The 23,521-nt window shown below is 40.5% G+C and overlaps 1 protein-coding gene across 3 annotated transcripts in view; it reads right to left on the minus strand.

Annotated features, from left to right (window-relative positions):
* Nucleotides 1-17,028, minus strand: part of DRC8 (dynein regulatory complex subunit 8) — a 133,180-nt gene extending 116,152 nt beyond the window's left edge. For 2 of the 3 annotated variants that reach the window (XM_079914060.1, XM_079914059.1), the window contains exon 1: nt 15,970-17,028. In XM_079914060.1, coding sequence (XP_079770186.1) covers nt 15,970-16,000 — 31 coding nt within the window. In that variant the 5' untranslated portion in view covers nt 16,001-17,028. The remainder of the gene's footprint in view (nt 1-15,969) is intronic. The other variant, XM_079914061.1, reaches the window with a different exon arrangement.
* Between the last annotated feature and the right edge of the window lie 6,493 nt (nt 17,029-23,521).

Raw genomic sequence — 23,521 nt, forward strand, 5'->3', positions numbered from 1 at the left:
CCTCCCTGGACCAGGGCTCGAACCCATGTCCCCTGCATTGGCAGGCAGATTCTTAACCACTGTGCCACCAGAGAAGTCCTAGTGCTACATTTTAAAAATAAGTTATTTTATTACACTCTTAATATCTAAAAAAATCCATACTAGAGGTTTACAAAGCATTGTCAAGTATTGGACTTGGTAAATACGTTTTCACAAATGGGTAAGAATAATTTATAATTAGCATTCAGATTTTAAAATATAAAAATAGTTGCTATGTGAGTCTTAAAATTCTGTAGAAATGACATTAATACGAGACTCTTTAAAAATAAATGCCCCTGGAAAAATCTGACCACCCTGATATCATCTTCTTCTGTTTTCCCCTGTCATTTTTACACATTTACACACATAATTTTTAAATGGTTTTAAATGCCTACAATCCAACAAGTCAATACATACCAATTTACTTTGTATCCCCATTTGTCGGATAAGTAGATTTTATCAATGTCTCCAAATTTATAAAAAACTTTAAATAATACAAATTTCCAAAGTGCCTTCCAAAAACAATGACAATTTTTTTTTTTGGATGAAACATTTCCATTTGACTTTTTTCAAGTATGGTAAAATAGACATAACAAAAAATTAACCATCTTAACCATTTTAACCATCTTAACCATTCAGTAGCATTAAGGATATTCACACTGTTGTGCAAACTATCTCTAGAACTCTTATCTTGCAAAACTGAACACTATACCTGAAACCTAACAGGACCCTGTGGAGCTCCTGGGCATGGAAGCCTTTCTGTGTCCCCCATTTCTTGTTTGTAGGGAATAGACTTCAGCCTCCATGACCTTTCCTGAGTCCCAAATGGCAGATTCGAAGAGTTGTTAATCAGGGAAGGGAGGGGATGCAGAGACAAGGGAAGAGCAGTCAAGAAACAATAGTGCAGCCTTGGGACAGGGTCCTGCTTCCCCTTCAAGGGATACACATAACCATACAGTAAGTCCCCTACGTATGAACCTTCAAGTTGCAAACTTTCAAAGATGTGAATGTGCACTCCATCAACATGAGGCATGAGTGAAATTGCAGCTTGCCCTCCGTCTCCTATTGCTGATGATCCTTCAGCTCTACCATCTCCCACCTCCTCTCCCTCCTCCAGTCAGTAACTCTTTTTGTCTTTTCACTCGATGCCAGCGCCTGTATGTCAGCTGTCTTACTGTACTACTGTACTTTTCAATGCACTGTACTGTAAGGTTAAAAATGTCTTATTTTTCATGTTTGTTGGCTTTTTATATATTTGTGTGAAAAGTATTATGAACCTATTACAGTACAGTACTACGTAGCCAATTGTGTTAGTTGGGTACCTAGGTTAACTTTGTTGGACTTACAAACTGGACATACAAACGCTCTCTCAGAATAGAACTTGTTTGTATGTAGGGGACTTATTGTATCTTTAAGCTCTTCTGCAGAACTAAAACCCCCACCAAATGGAAGATGTTCCAGAGAGAAGGTCACAGTTTGATAACCTCGAGAAGCTCATCAGGAGACCACCTGAGGCCAGATTAAAGGAATGCAGGCTCTGCACACACCCTGATCATTATTAGCAACCCACCCTTGAACCACTGCTATAAAACTCCTCACCAAACTCCTCACCAAATCCCACCGGGTTGGGACACACAGTTTTTCAGGGCACAGGCCAGGTGTATCCCCCTTTGCCTGGCAAAGCAATACAGCTATTCTTTGCCAAGACAGAGAACTTTACCCAGTTCTCTGTCTCCAAGATTTGATTCAGCACCAGTGCACAGAGGCCAAGTTTTCACCATTAAATTTGGCACCCAACATGGGGCTGACTTGCGGACAGTCCCACGGGGATCCCCTGGTTGAATTGGACACTCCAAGGTTTTCTCCACCTCAGCCTCTTTCAAGAGAGCAAAGGATTGGAGAATTCCTTTAAAGGCCAGATCACCTGGGACCCTTGCCTAGAAAGGACGAGCCCCAGTCATACCCATTCCACCATCCCGGCAGCTGGAACTCCCAGGCGGGAGCAGATGGAGGAAGAGGGACCATCCTAGCAGCTGTTGGGGCCATCTTCATCTCAAGAACATTCCTCTCTTCTTCCTGCCCATGACGGCCTGAATGTCCTACTCTAAGGAATTATTTTGGGAAAGGAGAAAAGTAGTGTCTGGGACGTCGTGATACCTCAGCCAGCATGTGGTACATCCCCTGGCATGGAGTCCGAGGCCCCTTTGGCCCTGTCCATTGAGAGGAACCCTGGTTCCCATTTGGGGGATTTTCTATTCTGGGAAATCCCATTTGGAAGGCACACTGCTTGAACAGAGGTCACAGGCTAAGTTGGGACTTGGAAGCCAATTTCAGCCTTGTGCTATTTGGTTTTTAGTTTCTGTTTGGTTTTTGGTTTCTTTGGTTCGAAGCTTCTGTTGCTGGAATGGATTTTGGTTTGTTCCTGGTCCACCCATGAGTGTTCTATCAATCAAACATGGGAAGCGCTTCTTCTTAAATTCCATCTGATAGCCCCCTGGGGAAAATCCTGGTAGACTGGTCGACCTATAGTTATAAACCTATGACTAAGAAAAAGGAATGAGATTCTATTGTAATTCTGTTTGGGCAACATACATTCTTGAAAATGAGGAAAAGTGGTCTTTGAATGGTAGCCTAAATTATATATCGTCCAGCTAGAGTTGTTTTGTCACAGGAATGAAAAGACAGGAGAAATTTCGTATGTTCAAGCACTCATGCAGCTACATAATAAAGAAAGTGAACAGTAATGTAATAGGAGGATGGTACAAAGAGAAAAGAAAGTCATTTTGTCCTAGAGCTGGTTGTTTCTGAAAGGGGAAAAAAATAAGGGACAAAATAATATGGATGCAGAATGTGATGGAAAGTGTGTGAAAAAGGGACACTGAGAAAAGAGTTGCGCATGATCAGGATTTTCTAACATTGAATTAAATCTATTTGGGTAAATGGATTTTGCTGGGAGTAGGCTGGGGCAAGACCGGATTTGGTTTCTCCCTCCAAAGTTTTCTGGGAATATTTTGATAACAGCTTATGAGTTTCTTTGCCTTTAAGTGATCTGTATTTGCCTTTGAAATCTTTTCACTTTGGTTAAGTAAATAAGTATTGTTTGGCAGATTCTAAAAGTTCTTCTGACCTCCAGCCAACTTAGGTGCTTCAGAGGAACCTTGAGGCATCTCAGAGAAATACTAAATTAACATGTTAAATTACATGGGAAGCATTGTCAAGTCAGTAATTCCTAAAATTCTAGTATGTCCTGGTAAAATTTTATCAGTCATAATCCTAGTTATTTGTAAATGTTGTATGTCACAGCAATAACTAAGTTTCTTTTGTCAACCACTGTGACTAAATGTTTAACCATGACTTTTTAAGTCTTTCTGTGATTTATAGACAGTTATTATTATACTCTGATACTTTTGCAAAGTGCTTCATCTTCAAGAGGATTTATGTGAAGGACCCTTTTGACAAATACAGGTCTCTGATGAATTTCACATCACACTGCTGAACTGGGTCTACTGCTAAAAGCACATGTACAATGCCTGTGTAACAACTGGGTATAAACAATAAAGTGTACGGGGTCTATAAAGTGTTTTCTCATTAACATACCTCTGAGCTTATTCAGATACCTGATCAGTTCTCCCCCAATGTGGACTACCTAGGCAAATATAAAGGAAGCATAGCACCAAGGGACCTCGTCTAGACCCAGAGCAAACAGCTAGCTGAATCACCCCAGCATCGAGGGACAAATATTTCCATCATCAATGTTTTCTACTGAAAGACTTGAAATCAAAAGAGGAAATGATGAAAGAAAAAAAAATCTGTACGTATTGAGGTATGGGGAAGTCACTCTGGCTTATACATGGTTTAAGTTTAAAAAGTGGCCTATTTTGTGGCCCTTTGGACATGCATTGTAAATCTGCTTTGGCCATTGAGGAGGAGAATACATTTGAAGGTCAAAATGGAATAACTATGGTTCAGATATCCAAGGTAAAACTAAGTGACCATTGTGGAAGTTGTCACTCCTCATACTTATAAATGGGTCTGTTGCACCAGAATGGTGGACCAAGGGATTGAGATCTTAATCATACAAGACTCGGATCCAGGACATGGAACTCAAATATTTTTAATTTGGTAGCCATTCCGCAAAATTTAGGCAGGACTACACCCCATTTCAGCAGTAAGTAGCCAGAGTGGCAGTAACCCCATTCCCTGAAAGATTTGGGGAAAGATAAAACTGAAAAGGGGGATTAAAACTGAATCCCCCTAAAACAAAGTTCGTCTGCCAAGTTTATGACTGTTTCTATCCAAAATGATTATTCCCTTTCTTGTCCAGCATCTGTTCTCAAGACTGAGGAGTATCAAAGAAAAGGGGGGAGAGAAACCGAGCAGGACTCTGTGGGGCTCCTGGGCACAGAAGCCTTTCTGTGTCCCACATTTCTTGTTCATAGGGAATAGGCTCCAGCCTCCACAACCTTCCCAGAGTCCCAAAGGACAGATTTGAACAGTTGCTAATCAGGGAAGGGAGGGGATGCAGAGATAAGGGAGGAGCAGTCAAGAAACAACATGCAGCAGGGTCTTGGTGCCTCCTCAAGGGATACACATAACATCTTAGAGCTCTTTACAGAACTAAAGCCCCCAATAAATGGAAGATGTTAGCATTCTTCATTCTAGATTAAAGGAACCAGAGAAGTTCTTCAAGAGAACACCTGAGGCCAGATTAAAGGGACCACAGAAACTCGTCAGATCACCTAAGGCCAGATTAAAGGAGTGCAGGCCCTGCACACACCCTAATCCTCATCAGCAACCCCACCCTTGAACCACTACTATAAAACTCCTCACCAAATCCTCCTGGGGAAGGACACAGAGTTTTGAGGGGCACAAGCCCGCTGTGTCCCCATTTGCCTTGCAAAGAAACAAAGCTATTCTTTTCTACTTCGTCCAAAACTCTGTCTCCGAGATTCAATTTGGCACTGGTGTACAAAGGCCGAGTTTTTGGCATCATACCCACTAAACAACAACCTCCCTTTTATCCTTCCCCTGGCAACCACCATTCTACTATGAATTTGACTACTCTAGGTACCTCACAGAAGTGGAATCATACAGTATTTGTCTTTTTGTGACTGGATAAGTCCACTCAGCAAAATGTCCTCAAATATGCATGAACATATACATCCATGCAGTGTATATGTCAGAATTTCTTTCCTTTCTAAGGCTGAATAGTATTTAATTTTATGTATATGCCACACTTTGTTTATCCATTCATCCACTGATGGACACTTGAGTTTCTTCCACCTTTCAACTATTGTGAATAATGCTGCTATGAACACAAGTGTACAAATATCTGTCCAAGTTCCTGCTTTCAATTATTTGGGGTATATACCCAGATGTGGATTTGTTGGATCATATGGCAATGCAATTTCTAATTTTTTGAGATACCACCATACTATTTTCCACAGCAGCTGCACCATTTTACTTTTTACATTCCCAGTTAAATGTCCACAAGGGCTTCAATTCCTCTACATCCTCACTAATATATTATTTTGTGTTGCTGTTGCTACTATAAAAAACAATAAGAACGGGTATGAAATGGTATTGCATTGTCCATTTGATTTTTTTAATTATAAATTTTCTTGACAAACTTTTATAGGTTAGTACAAATAAATTTCAGTCCGATTTTTCTCCAAACTTTTCTTTCTTTTTTTTTTTTTTTTTTGGTTGTGCCACACAGCTCATAGGATCTTAATTCCCTGACCAGGGATTGAACCCAGGATGCCAGCAGTGGAAGCACAGAGTCCTAACCACTGGGCCACCAGGGAATTTCCTCTCCAAACTTATTAATTCTGAATTAGAGGAAGCAAATTAGGTTTCTATAAGTTGGTTTTCTTCTTCAGTTAGTCTCTCCCTGAATGCTAATCAGTCTAAAATAAGGAGAAAATGTATTAAATGGCCCCCAAATATGCATGAATGCATCATGTGTGAGCAATAATTGGTAAGACTTAAAGTTTTTCTTAACCCTTAGATTCCATGTCATGCATATAGAATCTACTAATCTAAACAGCTACTAACTCCCTATAATGCACCAACCACTTTCCTTCCTATTTATTCAGCATTCCTTTAATGCCAGGCATTATAGGGTGATGAGGGTAATAAGGATGAATAAGAAAATACTGCCCACATTACAACAATATTATGAAATAGATATAATTATTCCCACTTTATATTTGAGGAACCTGAAGATCCTTAGGTTTAGCATCTTTGCTAAGATCAGATACAGCTTGAGAAAGCTGTAATTCAAATTCAAATCTTACTCCAAAGCTCACGTTTTCTACTATTCCATACTGTGCTCTGTACTATCAACAGTTCACTTTTTAAAAAGTAATATTCACCTGTAATTTCTATTTTTTACTTTAGATTTCCAAATGTTGGGTTTTGAGAGGAATGACACAATATGGGGAAACAAAACACAAAACAAAACAAAAAAAACCTGTAAAACTTTGAAGACATCCAGGAGTTGATAAGGAATTGGAAGCACTTTACCAAGCAATGTTATCAAAGCATGCAAAGTCAAAAGAATATTTTAATACAAACAAAAATAGTAAATCCTAGAAAGAACTTTAAGTATCTGAAGCTTGTTTAAAAAAAAAAAACTGACACACCTTCCAAAGCTCACTAGCCTGCCAAAAATTAGAATGTTATTCCTAAGCAGTCTGTTTCCTAGACATGATTTTAATCACAAGTAGAAGATCCTTCCAGTCCCATATAAAACTCTCTAGGAGACAGAAACATTAAAATAAGATTTAAAGATCCAAAGAATCAACAACTGCATTGATTATCCATTTTAAACAAACAAAAAAGAAGAGAAAAAAACAAAAACCATAATGCTCTGGCTGAGGAAACTTATACAGAAATGACAGAAATTCAAAAATAATTTTTCCTATCCCATTTCAAAAATTCCCCTTTCAGTAAAACAAATAAAATTAAGTCCTTTTTAAAAAAATTAACTTGATTATAAAATTTTTAATTCTTCTATTTGTTAACATAACTATGTTACATTTTTTAATCTAGGAAAAAAGATAAGTTATACTATGTTAAAGTACAAAAATGCTACAAATAAGCATGATTTCAATGTATATAAACTTACAGAAAAAATTTTATAAATAGAGCAAGAAACCCGTCATAGATTTAGTTACTTTTCCTTACCAATATTCTCACTACTTGTATCAAGATTAATCCCTAAATGTTGAAGAAGAGCTAGGTGCAATGGCTATCCAGAAACTTAATCCTCCTTTACAACTTTAAAAAAATTCAAGATTAAATATGAACAATTCAAAATACATGTATGTTTTTATTCTTTAAAGACATGCTAATGAATACCATGGCTCTCAAAAAATGTTTGTTGAGCCAGATGAAATAAAAGCATATAGCTTATCTGAAAGAAAAAGGAAAAAACCCCTAACAATAGTTTTATGTGCTTTTAAGTGTAGATTTTTTGGGAAACAGTAAGTAATGTTTTGATTAAAACATAAACACTTTTAATTAATTCAAATGATCTGAATGCAACAATATTTATTGAATTCCTACCATGTGCTGTACACTCTGCAAGACACTGAATATAAAGAAGTGATCTCCCCACCCTCTTTGAGCTTATAAGGTAATGGATATATCCTTCAAAACTATCCTTTTTCTTTTGCGTGATTCTATGCTCATCAAGAAACTTTAGAAATATAGATTTGCCCTCGCCAAAAGCTTAATACACATAAAACAATATATGATATTGCAGAGGTCAGCTTTCTGATCAATGTATCAACATACCCCTATTTAAATTAATAAATCATTATTCAGGTTTGCACATCACTCTTCACAAGTTTAGTTAGCTTGTGTGAATCCTCAAAGCTAGGTCTATTCTTATTAATTGGTTAGATGTAATTTCTGAAACTTCAGAGTTCAGAATCAAATATAGGAGTCGAATATGTGTAAACAAAGATGATATCAGCATATGAATCTCCAGTTTATCCTCAGACAACATACTTTTATTTCATCATGGCCTTCAAACTGCAGTTACTTAACTCATAAAACTGTTATAAAGAGTAAATGAGACTCCCTCTTTTGAAAGCACCAGAATCACAGCTAACTGCTGAACAACCATCAACAGAAAGACACTGGAACTCACAAAAAAAAATACCCCACAACCAAAGACAAAGCAGAAGCCACAATGAGACAGTAAGAGGGGCACAATCACAATAAAATCAAATCCCATAACTGCTGGATGGGTGACTCATAAACTGGACAACAATTATGCCACAGAAGTCCACCAACTGGAGTTCGCTCCCAACCTGGGGGTCCAGCAACAGGAGGAGGAATTCCCAGAGAATCAGACTTTGAAGGCTAGCGGGATTTGACTGCAGAACTTCAGAGAACTGGGGGAAAGAGCAATGATCCCATAGGAGACTGAATCAGAACTACCTGCTAGTGTTGGAGGGTCCCCTGCAGAGGCAGGGGGATGGCTGTGGCTCACCACAGGGACAAGGACACTGGCAGCAGAAGTTCTGGGAAGTACGCCTTGGCGTGAGCCCTCCCAGAGTCCGCCATTACCCCACCAAAGAGAATGTAGGCTCCAGTGCCGGGTCGCCTCAGGCCAAACAATCAACAGGGAGGGAACCCAGCTCCACCGATCAGCAGACAAGCTGATTAAAGCTTTACTGAGATGTGCCCAACAGAGCAACACCCAGCTCTACCAACCACCAGTCCCTCCCATCAGGAAACTTGCACAAGCCTCTTAGAGAGCCTCATCCACCAGAGGGCAGACAGCAGAAGCAAGAAGATCTACAATCCCACAGGCTGTAGAACGAGAACCACATTCACGAAAAGGAGGACAAAATGAAAAGGCAGAGGACTATGTACCAGATGAAGGAACAAGATAAAACCCCTGAAGAGCAACTAAATGAAGTGGAGATAGGCAACCTTCCAGAAAAAGAATTCAGAATAATGATAGTGAAGATGATCCAGGACCTTGGAAAAAGAATAGATGCAAAGATCGAGAAGATGCAAGAAATGTTTAACAAAGACCTAGAAGAATTAAAGAACAAACAAACAGAGATGAACAATACAATAACTGAAATGAAAAATACACTACAAGGAATCAATAGCAGAATAACTGAGGCAGAAGAACGGATGAGTGACCTGGAAGACAGAATGGTGGAAAGCACTGCCACAGAACACAATAAAGAAAAAAGTATGAAAAGAAATGAAGAAAGCCTAAAAGACCTGTGGGACAACATTAAACGCAACAACATTTGCATTATGGTGGTCTCAGAAGGAGAGGAGAGAGAGAAAGGACCCAAGAAAATATTTGAAGTGATTATAGTCGAAAACTTCCCTAACATAGAAAAGGAAATAGCCACCCAAGTCCAGGAAGTGCAAAGAGTCCCAGGAAGAATAAACCCAAGGAGAAACACTCCAAGGCACACAGTAATCAAATTGACAAAAATTAAAGACAAAGAAAAATTATTAGAAGCAACAAGGGAAAAACAACAAATAACATATAAGAGAACTCCCATAAGGTTAACAGCTGATTTCTCAGCAAAACCTCTACAAACCAGAAGGGAGTGGCATGATATATTTAACATGATGAAAGGGAAGAAACTACAACCAAGGTTTCTCTACCCAGCAAGGATCTCATTCATTTGACAGAGAAATCAAAGATTTACAGACAAACAAAAGCTAAGAGAATTCAGCACCACCAAACCAGCTCTGTGATGAATGCTAAAGAAACTTCTCTAAGTGAGAAACACAAGAGAAAAAAAGGACATACAAAAAAACCCCAAAACAATTAAGAAAATGGTAATAGGAACACACATATCGATTAATTACCTTAAATGTGAATGGCTTAAATGCTCCAACCAAAAGACAGAGGCTCGCTGAATGGATACAGAAACAAGAGCCGTATATATGCTGTCTACAAGAGACCCACTTCAGACCTAGGGACACACAGACTGGAAGTGAGGGGATGGAAAAAATTATTCCATGCAAATGGAAATCAAAGAAAGCTGGAGTAGCAATTCTAATATCAGAAAAATAGATTTTAAAATGAAGAATGTTACAAGAGACAAGGAAGGACACTACATAATGATCAAGGGATCAATCCAAGAAGATATAACAATTATAAAAATATATGCACCCAACATTGGAGCACCTCAATACATAAGGCAACTGCTAACAGCCATAAAAGAGGAAATCAACAGTAACACAGTAATAGTGGGGGACTTTAACACCTCACTTACACCAATGGACAGATCATCCAAACAGAAAATTAATAAGGGAACACTAACTTTAAACGACACAACAAACCAGACAGATTTAATTGATATTCATAGGACATTCCATCTGGAAAGAGCAGATTACACTTTTTTCTCAAGTGCACATGGAACATTATCTAGGATAGATCACATCTGAGGTCACAAATCAACCCTCAGTAAATTTAAGAAAACTGAAATCATAGCAAGCATCTTTTCAGACCACAATGTTATGAGATTAGAAATCAATTACACAGAAAAAAAAAAAAACGTAAGAAACACAAGCACATGGAGGCTAAACAATACATTACTAAATAACCAAAAGATCACTGAAGAAATCAAAGAGGAAATCAAAAACTACCTAGAAACAAATAACAATGAGACACTACGATCCAAAACCTATGGGATGCAGCAAAAGCAGTTCTAAGAGGGAAGTTACAGCAATACAAGCCTACCTCAAGAAACAAGAAAAATCTCAAATAAGCCATCTAACCTTATACCTAAAGGAAGTAGAATGAAGAACAAACAAAACCCAAAGTTAGTAGAAGGAAAGAAATCATAAAGATCATTGCAGAAACAAATGAAATAGAAACAAAGAAAACAATAGCAAAGATCAATAAAACTAAAAGCTAGTTCTTTGAGAAGATAAACAAAATTGATAAACCTTTAGCCAGACTCATCAAGAAAAGGAGGGACAGGACTCAAATCAATGAAATTAGAAATGAAAAAGAAGTTACAATGGACACCACAGAAATACAAAGCATCATAAGAAACTACTATAAGCAACTCTATGCCAATAAAATGGAAAACCTGGAAGAAATGGACAAATTCTTAGAAAGGTATAACCATCAAAGCCTGAACCAGGAAGGAACAGAAAATATGAACAGACCAATCACAAGCACTAAAATTGAAACTGTGATTAAAAATCTTCCAACAAACAAAAGTCCAGGACCAGATGGCTTCACAGGTTCTATCAAACATTTAGAGAAGAGCTAACACCACCCTTCTCAAACTCTTCCAAAATATTGCAGAGGAAGGAACACTCCCAAACTCACTCTACGAGGCCACCATCACCCTGATACCAAAACCAGACAAAGATACTACAAAAAAATAAAATTACAGACCAATGTCACTGATAAATATAGATGCAAAAATCCTCAACAAAATACTAGCAAACAGAATCCAATAGCACATTTAAAGGATCATACACCATGATCAAGTGGGATTTATCCCAGGGATGCAAGGATTCTTCAATATACACAAATCAATCTCCGTGAAACAACATATTAACAAATTGAAGAATTAAAAACCATATGATCGTCTCAATAGATGCAGAAAAAGCTTTTGACAATATTCAACACCCATTTATGATAAAAACACTCCAGAAAGTGGACATAGAGGGAACCTACCTCAATATACTAAAGGCCATATACAACAAAACCCACAGCAAACATCATTCTCAGTGGTGAAAAACTGAAAGCATTTCCTCTAAGATCAGGAACAAGACAAGGATGTCCACTCTTGCCACTATTATTCAACATAGTTTTGGAAGTCCCAGCCACGGCAATCAGAGAAAAATAAATAAATAAAAGGAATACAAATTGGAAAAGAAGTAAAACTGTCACTGTTTGCAGATGACATGATACTATACATAGATATTCCTAAAAATGCCACCAGAAAACTTCTAGAGCTAATCAATGAATTTGGTAAAGTTGCAGGATACAAAATTACTGCACAGAAATCTCTTTCATTCCTATACACTAAGAACAAAAAATCTGAAAGAGAAATTAAGCACTCCAATTTACCACTGCAACGAAAAGAATAAAATACCTAGGAATAAACCTACCTAAGGAGACAAAAGACCTGTATGCAGAAAACTGTAAGACACTGATGAAAGAAATCAAAGACGATACAAACAGATGGAGAGATATACCATGTTCTTGGATTGGAAGAATCAACATTGTGAAAATGACTGTACTACCCAAAGCAATCTACAGACTCAGTGCAATCCCTATCAAATTACCAATGGCATTTTTTACAGAACCAGAACAAAAATTCTTAAAATTTGTATGGAGACACAAAAGCCTCTGAATAGCCAAAGCAGTCTTGAGGGGACAAAACGGGGTGGGAGGAATCAGGCTCCCAGACTTCAGACTATACTACAAAGCTACAATAATCAAGACAATATGGTACTGGCACAAAAACAGAAATATAGATCAATGAAACAGGATAGAAAGCCTGGAGATGAACCCACGCACCTATGGTCAACTAATCTATGACAAAGGAGGCAAGGATATACAATGGAGATAAGACAGTCTCTTCAATAAGTGGTGCTGGGAAAACTGAACAGCTACATGTAAAAGAATGAAATCAGAACACTTCCTAACACCATACACATAAATAAACTCAAAATGGATTAAAGACCTAAATGTAAGACCAGACACTATAAAACTCTTAGAGGAAAACATAGGAAGAACACTCTTTGACATAAATCACAGCAAGATCGTTTTTGACCCACCTCCTAGAGAAATGGAAATAAAGACAAAACTAAACAAATGGGACCTAATGAAATTTACAGGCTTTTGCACAGCAAAGGAAACCACAAACAAGATGAAAAGACAACCCTCAGAATGGGAGAAAATATTTGCAAACGAATCAACGGACAAAGGATTAATCTCCAAAATATATAAACAGCTCATGAAGCTCAACAGTAAAACAACAACCCATTCAAAAAAATGTGCAGAAGACCTAAATAGACATTTTTCCAAAGAACACATACAGATGGCCAAGAGGCACACGAACAGCTGCTCAACATCACTAATTATCAGAGAAATGCAAATCAAAACTACAATGAGGTATCACCTCACACCAGTTAGAATGGGCATCATCAGAATATCTACAAACAACAAATGCTGGAGAGGGTGTGGAGAAAAGGGAACCCTCTTGCTCTGTTGGTGGGAGTGTAAATTGATACAGCCACCATGGACAGTATGGAGGCTCCTTAAAAAACTAGAAACAGAATTACCATATGACCCAGCAATCCTACGACTGGGCATATACCCAGAGAAAACAATAATTCAAAAAGACACATGAACCCCAATGTTCATTGCAGCACTATTTACAATAGCCAGGTCATGGAAGCAACCTAAATGCCCATCGACAGACGAATGGATAAAGAAGATGTGGTACATGTATACAACAGAATATTACTCAGCCATAAAAAGGAACGATATTGGGTCATTTGTAGAGACGTGGATGGACCTACTGACTGTCATGCAGAGTTAAGTCAGAAAAAGAAAAACAAGTATCATATATTAATGAATGTATGTGGAATCTAGAAAAGTGGTACAGATGAACTGGTTTGCAAGGCAGAAATAGAGACATGGATGTAAAGAACAAACATATGGACACCAAGGGGGAAAAGCGAGGGTGGGGGGAGGGATGAATTGGGAGATTGGGATTCACATATATATACTAATATGTATAAAATAGATAACTAATAAGAACCTGCTGTATAAAAAAATAAAATAAAATTCAAAGAAAACAAACAAAAAATAAGGAGTAAATGAGATATACAACAGTGCTTCTCAAACTTTAATGTGCATGTGGATGACCTGCAGGTGTGCTTAAATGCAGACTCTGATTCAGTAGGTCAGGGGCAGGGACTGAGCTCCTTCCTTTCTGATAAGCTCCCAGTGATACCAGGCTGCTGCCCACAGCAGGAGGGGACAGACTGCTCAGTCCAGCTGACTGTTCCCTCCCATTTATGGATGTCTCATCTCCCTTACTGATCTCACCTTCCTTGGGAGAAAAAAATATTTTTTTCAGTATTTGTATCCTCCGAAGTTCTAACCTAATCAGAATGCCTTCCATATGGTAGGCATTAAACACATGCCAACTGAATGAATGACATCCAGCTTTTAACAGTCATTACTTCTTCTATGGCTATAGACAGAATTGTTTCTTCTTTGAATTAGCTTATTTTAAATAGAAACGTATTTTTGAAAACTGAGAAATCAAAACAGCTTTCAATCTACTTTTTTCAAATGAAGAAAAAAAATTGTACTTGCCTCATAATACAGAGCTTTTTTTCCTCAGGCTGACCTAATCATCTTTTTTAAAAATCCACGATTAACTTGTTAAAATTATCTTCTAATGATTCTTCCCTTTTTTTGTAAATAATAATTTAATAAATCAAAATAAGTCATCTGGTTTTCTGGGGAAGTTTTAAAACTAATACCAAAAAAAAGTAATCATTTTCTTAGGATGTACCTTATACTTTTAAAGCAGCACGATAAAATTATAATGACATCTTAGGAAAGGTAACATTTAAAAAATACGTCTGACTTTTAGATTAACAGCACCATAAAAAAAATCAAATATTATTGCTATCAGCAGGTAGCTCTTTTGCAGTTTCTCCGCTGATTTTCTGTGATCACCGTGACAAGTGACTAAGTATCTAGGGCTGGCTTCTACACTTGTAAATACTGTTAACCTGATTACATCTTTGTTCCATGCTGAGAAAAATGGTATGTTGATGTTTCAAGCACTCAAGAAAAGAACAAAGGTGGAGTATTATTTTCATTTCTAAGATGTTTACCTCTACAGTTTCATGGCCTTTTTGATGTTTTTGCGATGAGTTTGCCAATTACCAAAATAAACAATTATTTTTGAGTAACTAACGTAGGATAGTAACCAAGGATCAAGTTTTTAAGCAAACCGCCGAATTAAAACAACGTAACGGTCTTGCAAGTAAACATGAATAACCGGGTTTTCGCCTCCCCACACATTAAGCACATCAATTCCCCCGATATGGCGACCCGGAGCCCCGAGGCCCAGACCCGCCTCTGACGCCGCGACCGCGCGCGCTGGCCCGGCTGGTACCGCAGCAGAGGCCAGGCCGGCGCACAGGGCTCTACGAGTTCCCTCTGGAGTTTGCTCTTTCGTCTTTATTAAAGTTGTTTTTTGTTTTTTCGTTTAAGACAATACACCAGACGGGTAGCATAGCGCCGGCCACCGAGCAGGCACTTCGGAACCTGGAGGCTCGGAGAGAGAGGTACTGTCCTCGAGGTTGTCCTCCTGCGTCCCCATTACGGAGTCAAAATGGTGGCCGCGAACGCCAGCCCGCTGGCCCGGGCGGGGTTTCGGCGCGGCAGGGGAGGAGCCCGCCAGACTCTAAAGGCCGGATCGGTCCTCACGCAGGCCCGCCCCGGGGCCCACAGCCCGAGAAGCTGCCGGCGTGGCGCCTGCGGCAACCAGAGCCCGGTCGAGGGATTGGAGGCGACGTCCCCGAGACCGTGAACAAGGACGCCATTATGGCCCTCCCCTGCCAGCGCCTCAGCCACAACCCGCGCTGGAAGCGAGGCTCGGGGCTCGGAAAAAGGGACGAGGAAGGGGGTCGGAACCAGGGCCGGGCGGGAACCGAGAAACGGGAGGGGCGGGAGGGGCGGAATGACTGCCGGGCGGGAGCGGAGGGGCGGGGCGGGGCGAGGCGGCAGGAACAGGGGAGGGGGCCTCCCCGGCAGGGCGGGCGGCGGGACCTGGCTCGGCCAGCCCTCTCCCTGCGGGTGGGGTCCAGAGGTAGGGTGACCCACCCTGCCCGGAGCTCCCCCGTGCGGCCTGGGATCGCGGCGGGCGGCTAGGGCTGCGCTCCTGCGGCGCCTCTTACCTGTGCCTTCCCTGTCTCTGTCGTCCGCCATCTTGTTGCGGCGCCGTCGCCAGGGAGAGCGCTGTCGCTAAGCTATGTCGCGGCGTCCTGGACCCCTGCAGCCCTGCGGCTAGTCGGCCCTGGAGGATAGGCGGCTCCGAATCCCGAAGGAAGAAGACCCTGGGTGTGGGTGGGGGAGGGAAAGCTTGGAGCGCGCGCCCTCCCCCTTCCCGCCACGACCCTCTGGCGCCCGGGAGACCGGAAGCCCGGACCCGCCGCCCGCGACCACTGAGCCGCGTCCGGGGCTTCAGCCTATCCCTTTAGTACCGAGGCCTGAGCCCTGGTTTTTCTGGCGTGGAGGAAGTATTTAATAATAAAGTTCCGAACCCCTCCTTTCCCTTGTTTATGATCCGTTTGGGGACACAATGCTCTCCCCCTCCCCTCCAGTTTGTAGGATGTGGCGTTGCTCGATTTTTTTTTACTGCATATTTTAAAACGCAATTGGAGAGATGGGTGCAGAACTCGGCTCCGGGGTGACAGAACCAACCGGCAATCCCACCTCCTCTTCTTCCCGTCCACACCCCGCGGAGAGGCCGGACCTGCCCCACCTCTGGCCCCCCGTTTTCTCCCGTCCAGTGCTCGCCGCTCGCTCCCAGAGACGGGGACTGCACGGCGGGCGAGAGCTGGAGCTGGGACGGAAAATTGGGCCGGCGCGGAAGGAAACCAGAGCCATTAAACTGTTATTACTGGAGGAGCGGAATCGCTGTAGAAAAAACATGTGTAAAATCGGCGCAAACACTGCGTCGTCAAGGCTGCGATTTCTGATACAAAATAGAAGGTTCTCATAGCAACAGAAACGTGCCCATCTTATGCTCACTGTTACGTACATGAAATTTCTTGTGAAATTTGACAAGACCTCCAGTTAAAATTACTGGGAAGGAAAGTTTTAAATCTCGCTTTTCTAGAACTTCGAAGCCGTGGCATGATGTTAAGTTTTCGTCTCATTTTAAGGAAAAGTTCACTATACTACAATATTTTCTTTTAAAAATGATTTTTGAGTAATATGCCTAATGGTATGGTTCAAACAAATATATATTTTCAAACGAGTTTTAGATGCTATTTAAATGCATGTGTGTACTAATTTAAATTACTTGATTTTATGTAAAAATCGATTATAAACTGTAAATATTAAGAAGCCTTCAAAATAAAAGGTATTTAATGGTTTTACTGAGTTTTTATGTTCATATTATTCTGGTTCTGTAATCCCTCAGTAAACCCTAAAGAAAACTAATATTCTTTATTAAAATATTTTTTCTGTAGGAGATACATGGTGCTGCGATCAGCATTCTCTCTGAAATTGACTATAAACAATTGAATCCACAAAATGGCTCATATTAGAAGATATATACTTACATAAGATGAATACAATCGTGAACAGTAAGGTCTTAATGCCGAAAAATAGGGGAAAGTAGTCATCAGCACTCATGTATATTTAAATTTCATAGTCATCATTGTCTAGCTATTGGTTTTTAAAAGATCCCTCTTTCCATATAGACGATGAAGGCCTTTGAAATAAACGTGGGAAACCCCAGCTTTAGTCTTCAGGCCTGCTACTGTGCCTTTTCATATGCTGCTTTCAGTTCCTTTTTACGGAATGACTTTCCCTCCTCTCTCTCTGCTCTAACATTCACCCTCCCACAGACACACATATGTCCCCTCCCTGTTGTCAGTGACCTCCTTAAAGGTCATGCACTCCTTGGAGCTTTCCCTAATCAACCCGTTACTCTGAGGTACTATAGCCATACTGTAGACCCAAATCACGTTGATTTTCAGTGACTTGTTTCCCCCTAACAAACGGTAAGCTCTTGAGGACAGGAAGTGCTTTATTTGTCCATATATCCGCAGTGCCTAGAACAGCTTTTCAATGTTTATGTCTAAAATAATGTGCATTTTTAAAATTAGAACAGAATTTAGTATTCTCAATGACTTATTAAGAAACAAAGCTTTTCATTGTCTAGATTATTTCAAGCCACGTTTATCTCTAATATAATATCTCTAGCATATTTAAGGCAACACACTCTAAATTTGGATGAGTAAACAAAATTTATGTTAATTAACTCCTCCCCCCCAATTAGATTTGAAGACTGGATCCTAATATATGCACCTTTTGTATACCCACAGTACCTATCCCAATTTGGGGCACATACTATGAGCTTAGTACGTACTTTTCAATTGACTAATTAGCTGATTAGACATAAAAGTCTGTAATGATTCTGGAAAACTTTCCACAAAGTGAAAAAAAATGGTTATCCAAGTGACAATTTAAGCCCACTCTGCCAATCAGTGGGGCCAGAGGGATGTGTACAGGTTATGTCTTTTTGCATGATTGAATTTATAGTGTTAAATCTCTTCTCACAGGCATCAGTTCTGTGCCCACGAGGGACACAGAAATGTTTCTTCTGAATACAGCTGACTCACTTACCTAAGGTGTGGGTAAAGTGGCTAGGGTAAGTGGTGTGAATAACGCAAAATGACAGTAAAAAATCTTCACAGCACCTTTACTGTCCTAGTATGGAGATTGTTGGCATCTCCTTGGACTAGGAATAATTTTTTTTTAAACTGGATTTTCCTCAGCCATTGCCCTGTACTGACCTCATGATCCTAGGCAAGGCGTGTAATCTCTTTAAAACTTAGTTAACTTAGAAAAATGGAGATAGCAATGTCCAAGCTCCTTGCCTTAGAGTTTTCATGAGACTGAATAGATGTAACTGAAAGCTTTGAAAATTTTAGAGAACTTGCGAGGAATCCCCACTTCCACGTAGGAAGGAGTACTTAGAGGTCAAACCCCAACTTCTTTTCTGAGATTCAGCTTCGACTTGGAGAGTTTCCTTTTCCAGTGCTTCAGCTACACGACCGGGAGGTGGTCTGACTCCAGGTCTTACACAGGTTACTACTAGAATCTGCTGCCTGCCTGATGCGATCTAACTTACATGATAGAGCTTCATCTTAAGTTTGTGGCCCCTTCCTGATTTCCACCTTGCCATTTTTAAATCTTACCAAGCATGAGCAGCCTTAAGCATATCTAGCTTCCTTGGGCTCTAGACCCAGGAAAATGAGAGGCATGCTGTTACTTCTCTGGTCTAATTCCAGTTTTCTAATGGAAGCTGCGTCCCTTCCCTGGATGATTAACATCAAGAATGTCCGGCCTTGGGGCTTCCCTGGTGGCGCACTGGTTGAGAGTCTGCCTGCCGATGCAGGGGACGTGGGTTCGTGCCCCAGTACGGGAAGATCCCATGTGCCGCGGAGCGGCTGGGCCCGTGAGCCATGGCCGCTGAGCCTGCGTGTCCGGAGCCTGTGCGCCGCAACGGGAGATGCCACAACAGTGAGAGGCCCGCGTACCGCAAAAAAAAAAGAATGTCCAGCCTTTCAAGGAAGACACTACTCCTACACTACCCCTACCCATAAGGCAAGTAACCTTACTCTGTGATCTCAAAAGGAGAACCTTATTAGAATACAACAGAATAAGAGTACAGTTTCATTACAGTTACAATAATAAAAATAACTCTTTAAATACTTTGTATATATTATCTCTTTTAATCTTTATGAGGCTGATAGTATCTCCGTTTTACAGGTGAAAAAGCTACATATTCACATTAATGGCCTGTTTAAGGTTTCAAAGCTGGTTGGTAAGAGCTGGCTAGGAATCTAGTTCTGATTCCAGAGCCACTCTGCTATCCTGTTTCTTTATAAATGTAAGATATAATCGTTATATTCTATTTCATAACCTGAATATTTAGAGAAGAATGTTAAGGGCAAAAATTCTGGGCGGAATTTGTCACCTTCCTCCCCCACTTTTTTTTTTTACTGCTTCAAAACATCAACCAAAGCAACTGGCAGAGGCTCTTAGGCAATTTAAAGCAACCAGAGATAATGGCATGTATGTTGTCCTTGTCTGGACAAAGAATTAAGCTAAAGGCCTAGCAGGAGAGGAAGTGAAACCCACTCTTCTACCGGGCCCCAGTGGTCTGTTCACCTTCTTTTCTTTCCTTCCCACCTTCCTGCAAATTGAGGTTTCAGGTCTCTCAGTAATGAGGGAGAATTGTGTTAAATCCTTGGCTCTGGACAAGAGCATATTCAGTGCCAGAGTTCCTTCAGGCTTTTCAGGGAGACCCAGAGCAGGAAGCTGGAACTGCAGTACTTGTGGGCAGCTTGAAAGTAAATCTTACATGAAACCACAACTCTTAAAGCATTTGGAAAAATAACCTCCTGGCCCTACTTCTGGCAGAAATACATGTTTCTTTCTATTTCCCTTAAGAACACACATTGACACAACAAGTTACTGTTTAATTGCTTAAATTGTTCATTGCTTAAGCATTTCCTGTTCTAAGCAGCACTTTTCAGGGACACTCATTGCTAAGCAACTTTTGATGAGTCCCTGTTCTTTATTCATTGAAAATCAAACCTGAAAGGGGAAGGGTGGTAGCTAACCCAGAGATTCAAAAAATGTTCATGATCTCTCGTACAACCTCTTACCCCTTAAGTGTGAAAATAGAGGAAAAGCTAGAATTATACAGGTAATTGACTTTGGAATAATTTTTTTTAGTTCCAGCTTCAAAAATAATTTGAACTTAACTTTCACTTCTTATCATGTTTACATTAGGAGATAGAACTGTATAGAAGAATTAAGCACGTAGCCTTAGGAGGTAAATGGACCCAGGATTGAACCTCAGTCATTAGCTATATGACTTTGGACATGTTATCCTCTCCTCTGTAACCTCGGTTTCCACATCTGAGGTTACACGGAGGTAAGGAGATGATTGACCAGGTGGGACATGGAGGCCACCTCTGCTTCTCCCTGGACTTCTGGACTGATTTAATTTCTTGAGACTATGGCCACGCGACTCTCTGCTGACTCTAGGGCCAATACTGATAATATTTGGAGCATTTACTATGTTCTAGGAACGATGCCCGGCATTTTACATCATCACAGTAACCTTATAAGAAGGACACTGATATGGTTCCCTTTTAAAGATGAACAAAACCAGAGTTAAGATCCCAAAATTTCTTCTCTGAGAGGAAAGGTGGCTCTTCTCTGCTGAGCTTCAAAGCCTTTCCTGAGATGCCTTCTCAGAACCTTATTCCAGATGTTCCATTTCCTCCTTATAACAAACCACTGGGACACGACTGCTTTCCTGCCTCTTGAAGGAGGCGTTGTCCAGTCAACGAGGTGAAGAGGGGACCTGTGAGGGGGCCGGAGCATCCCAATCTCTCTAGCTCCACCTTCCCTGCTACCCTTGGTATGACCATGTAGACATTTTTTTTTTTTAATCTTAAGGATTTCACTACTGGCCTATGGGGAAAGAGATAGGATAATAAAATTAACAAATGCGGATGTTATAAACGTCCTGGAAACTTAAAAATTTTACAGACCTGGTTCCTGATTCATAAAGCCCTTGACTCTCTCTGAGATGGTAAGAGCCTGCGCCTGGCATACCTGGCTCTTCCTTCACTCTGCCATTCCAATACTGCCACTACTGAAATTAATTTTCCTTCCCAGAGTTTATACAGATTAACGATAGTCCATGTGGCTCTTGCAGGACATAAATAAATAAATTTTTTAAAGCCTAGGAGACAGATAGTTTTATATAGACATACGGATTTTTAAAAAATTTTTATTGGATTATAGTTGATTTACAATGTTGTGTTAGTTTCAGGTGTACAGCAAAGTGATTCAGTTATACGTATACCTATGTTCATTCTTTTCCAGATTCATTTCTCATATAGGTTATCACAGAATATCGAGTAGTGTTCCCTGTGCTACACAGTAGGTCCTTGTTGGTTATCTATCTTACATATAGTAGTTAATCCCAAGCTCCTGATTTATCACTCCCCCACCCCATGTTTCCCCTTTGGTAACCATAAGTTTGTCTTCGATATCTGTAACTCTGTTTTTGTTTTGTAAATAAGCTCATTTGTATTTTTTTTTTTTTTTAACGGTACGCGGGCCTCTCACTGTTGTGGCCTCTCCCGTTGCGGAGCACAGGCTCCGGACACGCAGGCTCAGCGGCCATGGCTCACGGGCCCAGCCGCTCCGCAGCATGTGGGATCTTCCCGGACCGGGGCACGAACCCATGTCCCCTGCATCGGCAGGCGGACTGTCAACCACTGTGCCACCAGGGAAACCCCTTGTATCATTTTTTAAATTAGATTCCACGTATGAGTGATATCATATGATATTTGTCTTTGAGAGACATGTGGATTTTTTAATTTCAGATACTGAAAAGTAAATTCATACTATTATTTTGTATTATAGATAATTCCAATACTGTCTGCAGCTTTAGAATTGAGCAGAAAATGATCAGTGCTGTGCCTCATCTTGACTTTGTAGGCCTGGCCTGTGATTATGGCCATTTACCCTTAATAAAATGCCTGTGAATAGCAATCAGTTGAAACTGCCCACTCTCCTGCATTGGAGGCTAACTCTTTGAAAAAGTTCCACATTATCTAGTAACTGCCCTAGAACAGATATCTGCAACCCCTTCCCCAAGAGAGAATAGCACTAAGCAAAGCAATACAAACATAAAAAGATTTTTAAATCTTCACAGGTTTTGCTGGGTTTTTCTTTGTACTTTTTTTTTTCTTTTTCAAGTCAGCTATATTTTCAAGAAGGGAAGGGAAGGTGTGAGATTGGGAGTGAAGAGCGGTGACAGGAAAGAGAGGTTAGGAAGTTATTTTTAGGAAGGCTTGGAGGGGAAGGGGAAGTCAATTACGTACAGGGAGTGGGGCAGGGAGGCTAAGCCAAAGGAAAGCTGGTTAACTGGGCAAGGGCTTACTTAGTCCTCTGGTCCCTCTTGTTTCTTCCCACACGTTCACAATTCTGACTCACCAAGTAGTGAAAGAAACACAGCTGCGAACTCCTGGGTGGGAGGCGTGACCTTGTTCATTTTAGCCTCCCTCTCCATTCTTGTAGAAGGAAGTTTCATTCAGTTCTCAGAAAATATTTGTGAATATTTTATGTCCTGTGTGCAGGACGGTCTGTTAGGCACAACAGGGAGTACCGAAACATGATAGCTGATAGCTGTTTTGCTTTTGCTGAGATACTTTTAGAGCTGGTAGTGTTAAACTAGCAATCTTTTGGGAATTCCCTGGCGGTCCAGTGGTTAGGACTTGGTGGTGTCACTGCCAGGGCACAAGTTTGATCCCTGGTCAGGAAGCTAAGATCCCGCAAGCCTTGTGGCCAGGCCAAAAAAAACAAAGAAACTAGCAATTTTGGGGGTTTGGGTTTTGGGGTTTTTTGTCATCCAATCTCTTGGTCCCGAAGTTTACTAATTATTGGTCCACAGAACTCAAATACCCACCCACCAAAGCTACTTTCTCCTTCATATGATGTATAGTGTGTACTATACCCTTGCCATAGTCTCAGTGTACCCAACAGTGGTTTGTATCTACAGTATGTGATCAATTATTAGTTATCCAGAACACCATAGAACTGTGTCATTGGATTGAACTAATGGTGTCTTTGCTCCAGGAGATAAGTGGTTGCAAATTTGACTAAGTCTATTTACTAGGTTGT

The sequence above is a fragment of the Stenella coeruleoalba genome (genome assembly GCF_951394435.1).
Source record: "Stenella coeruleoalba genome assembly, chromosome: 1".
Taxonomy (NCBI): domain Eukaryota; kingdom Metazoa; phylum Chordata; class Mammalia; order Artiodactyla; family Delphinidae; genus Stenella; species Stenella coeruleoalba.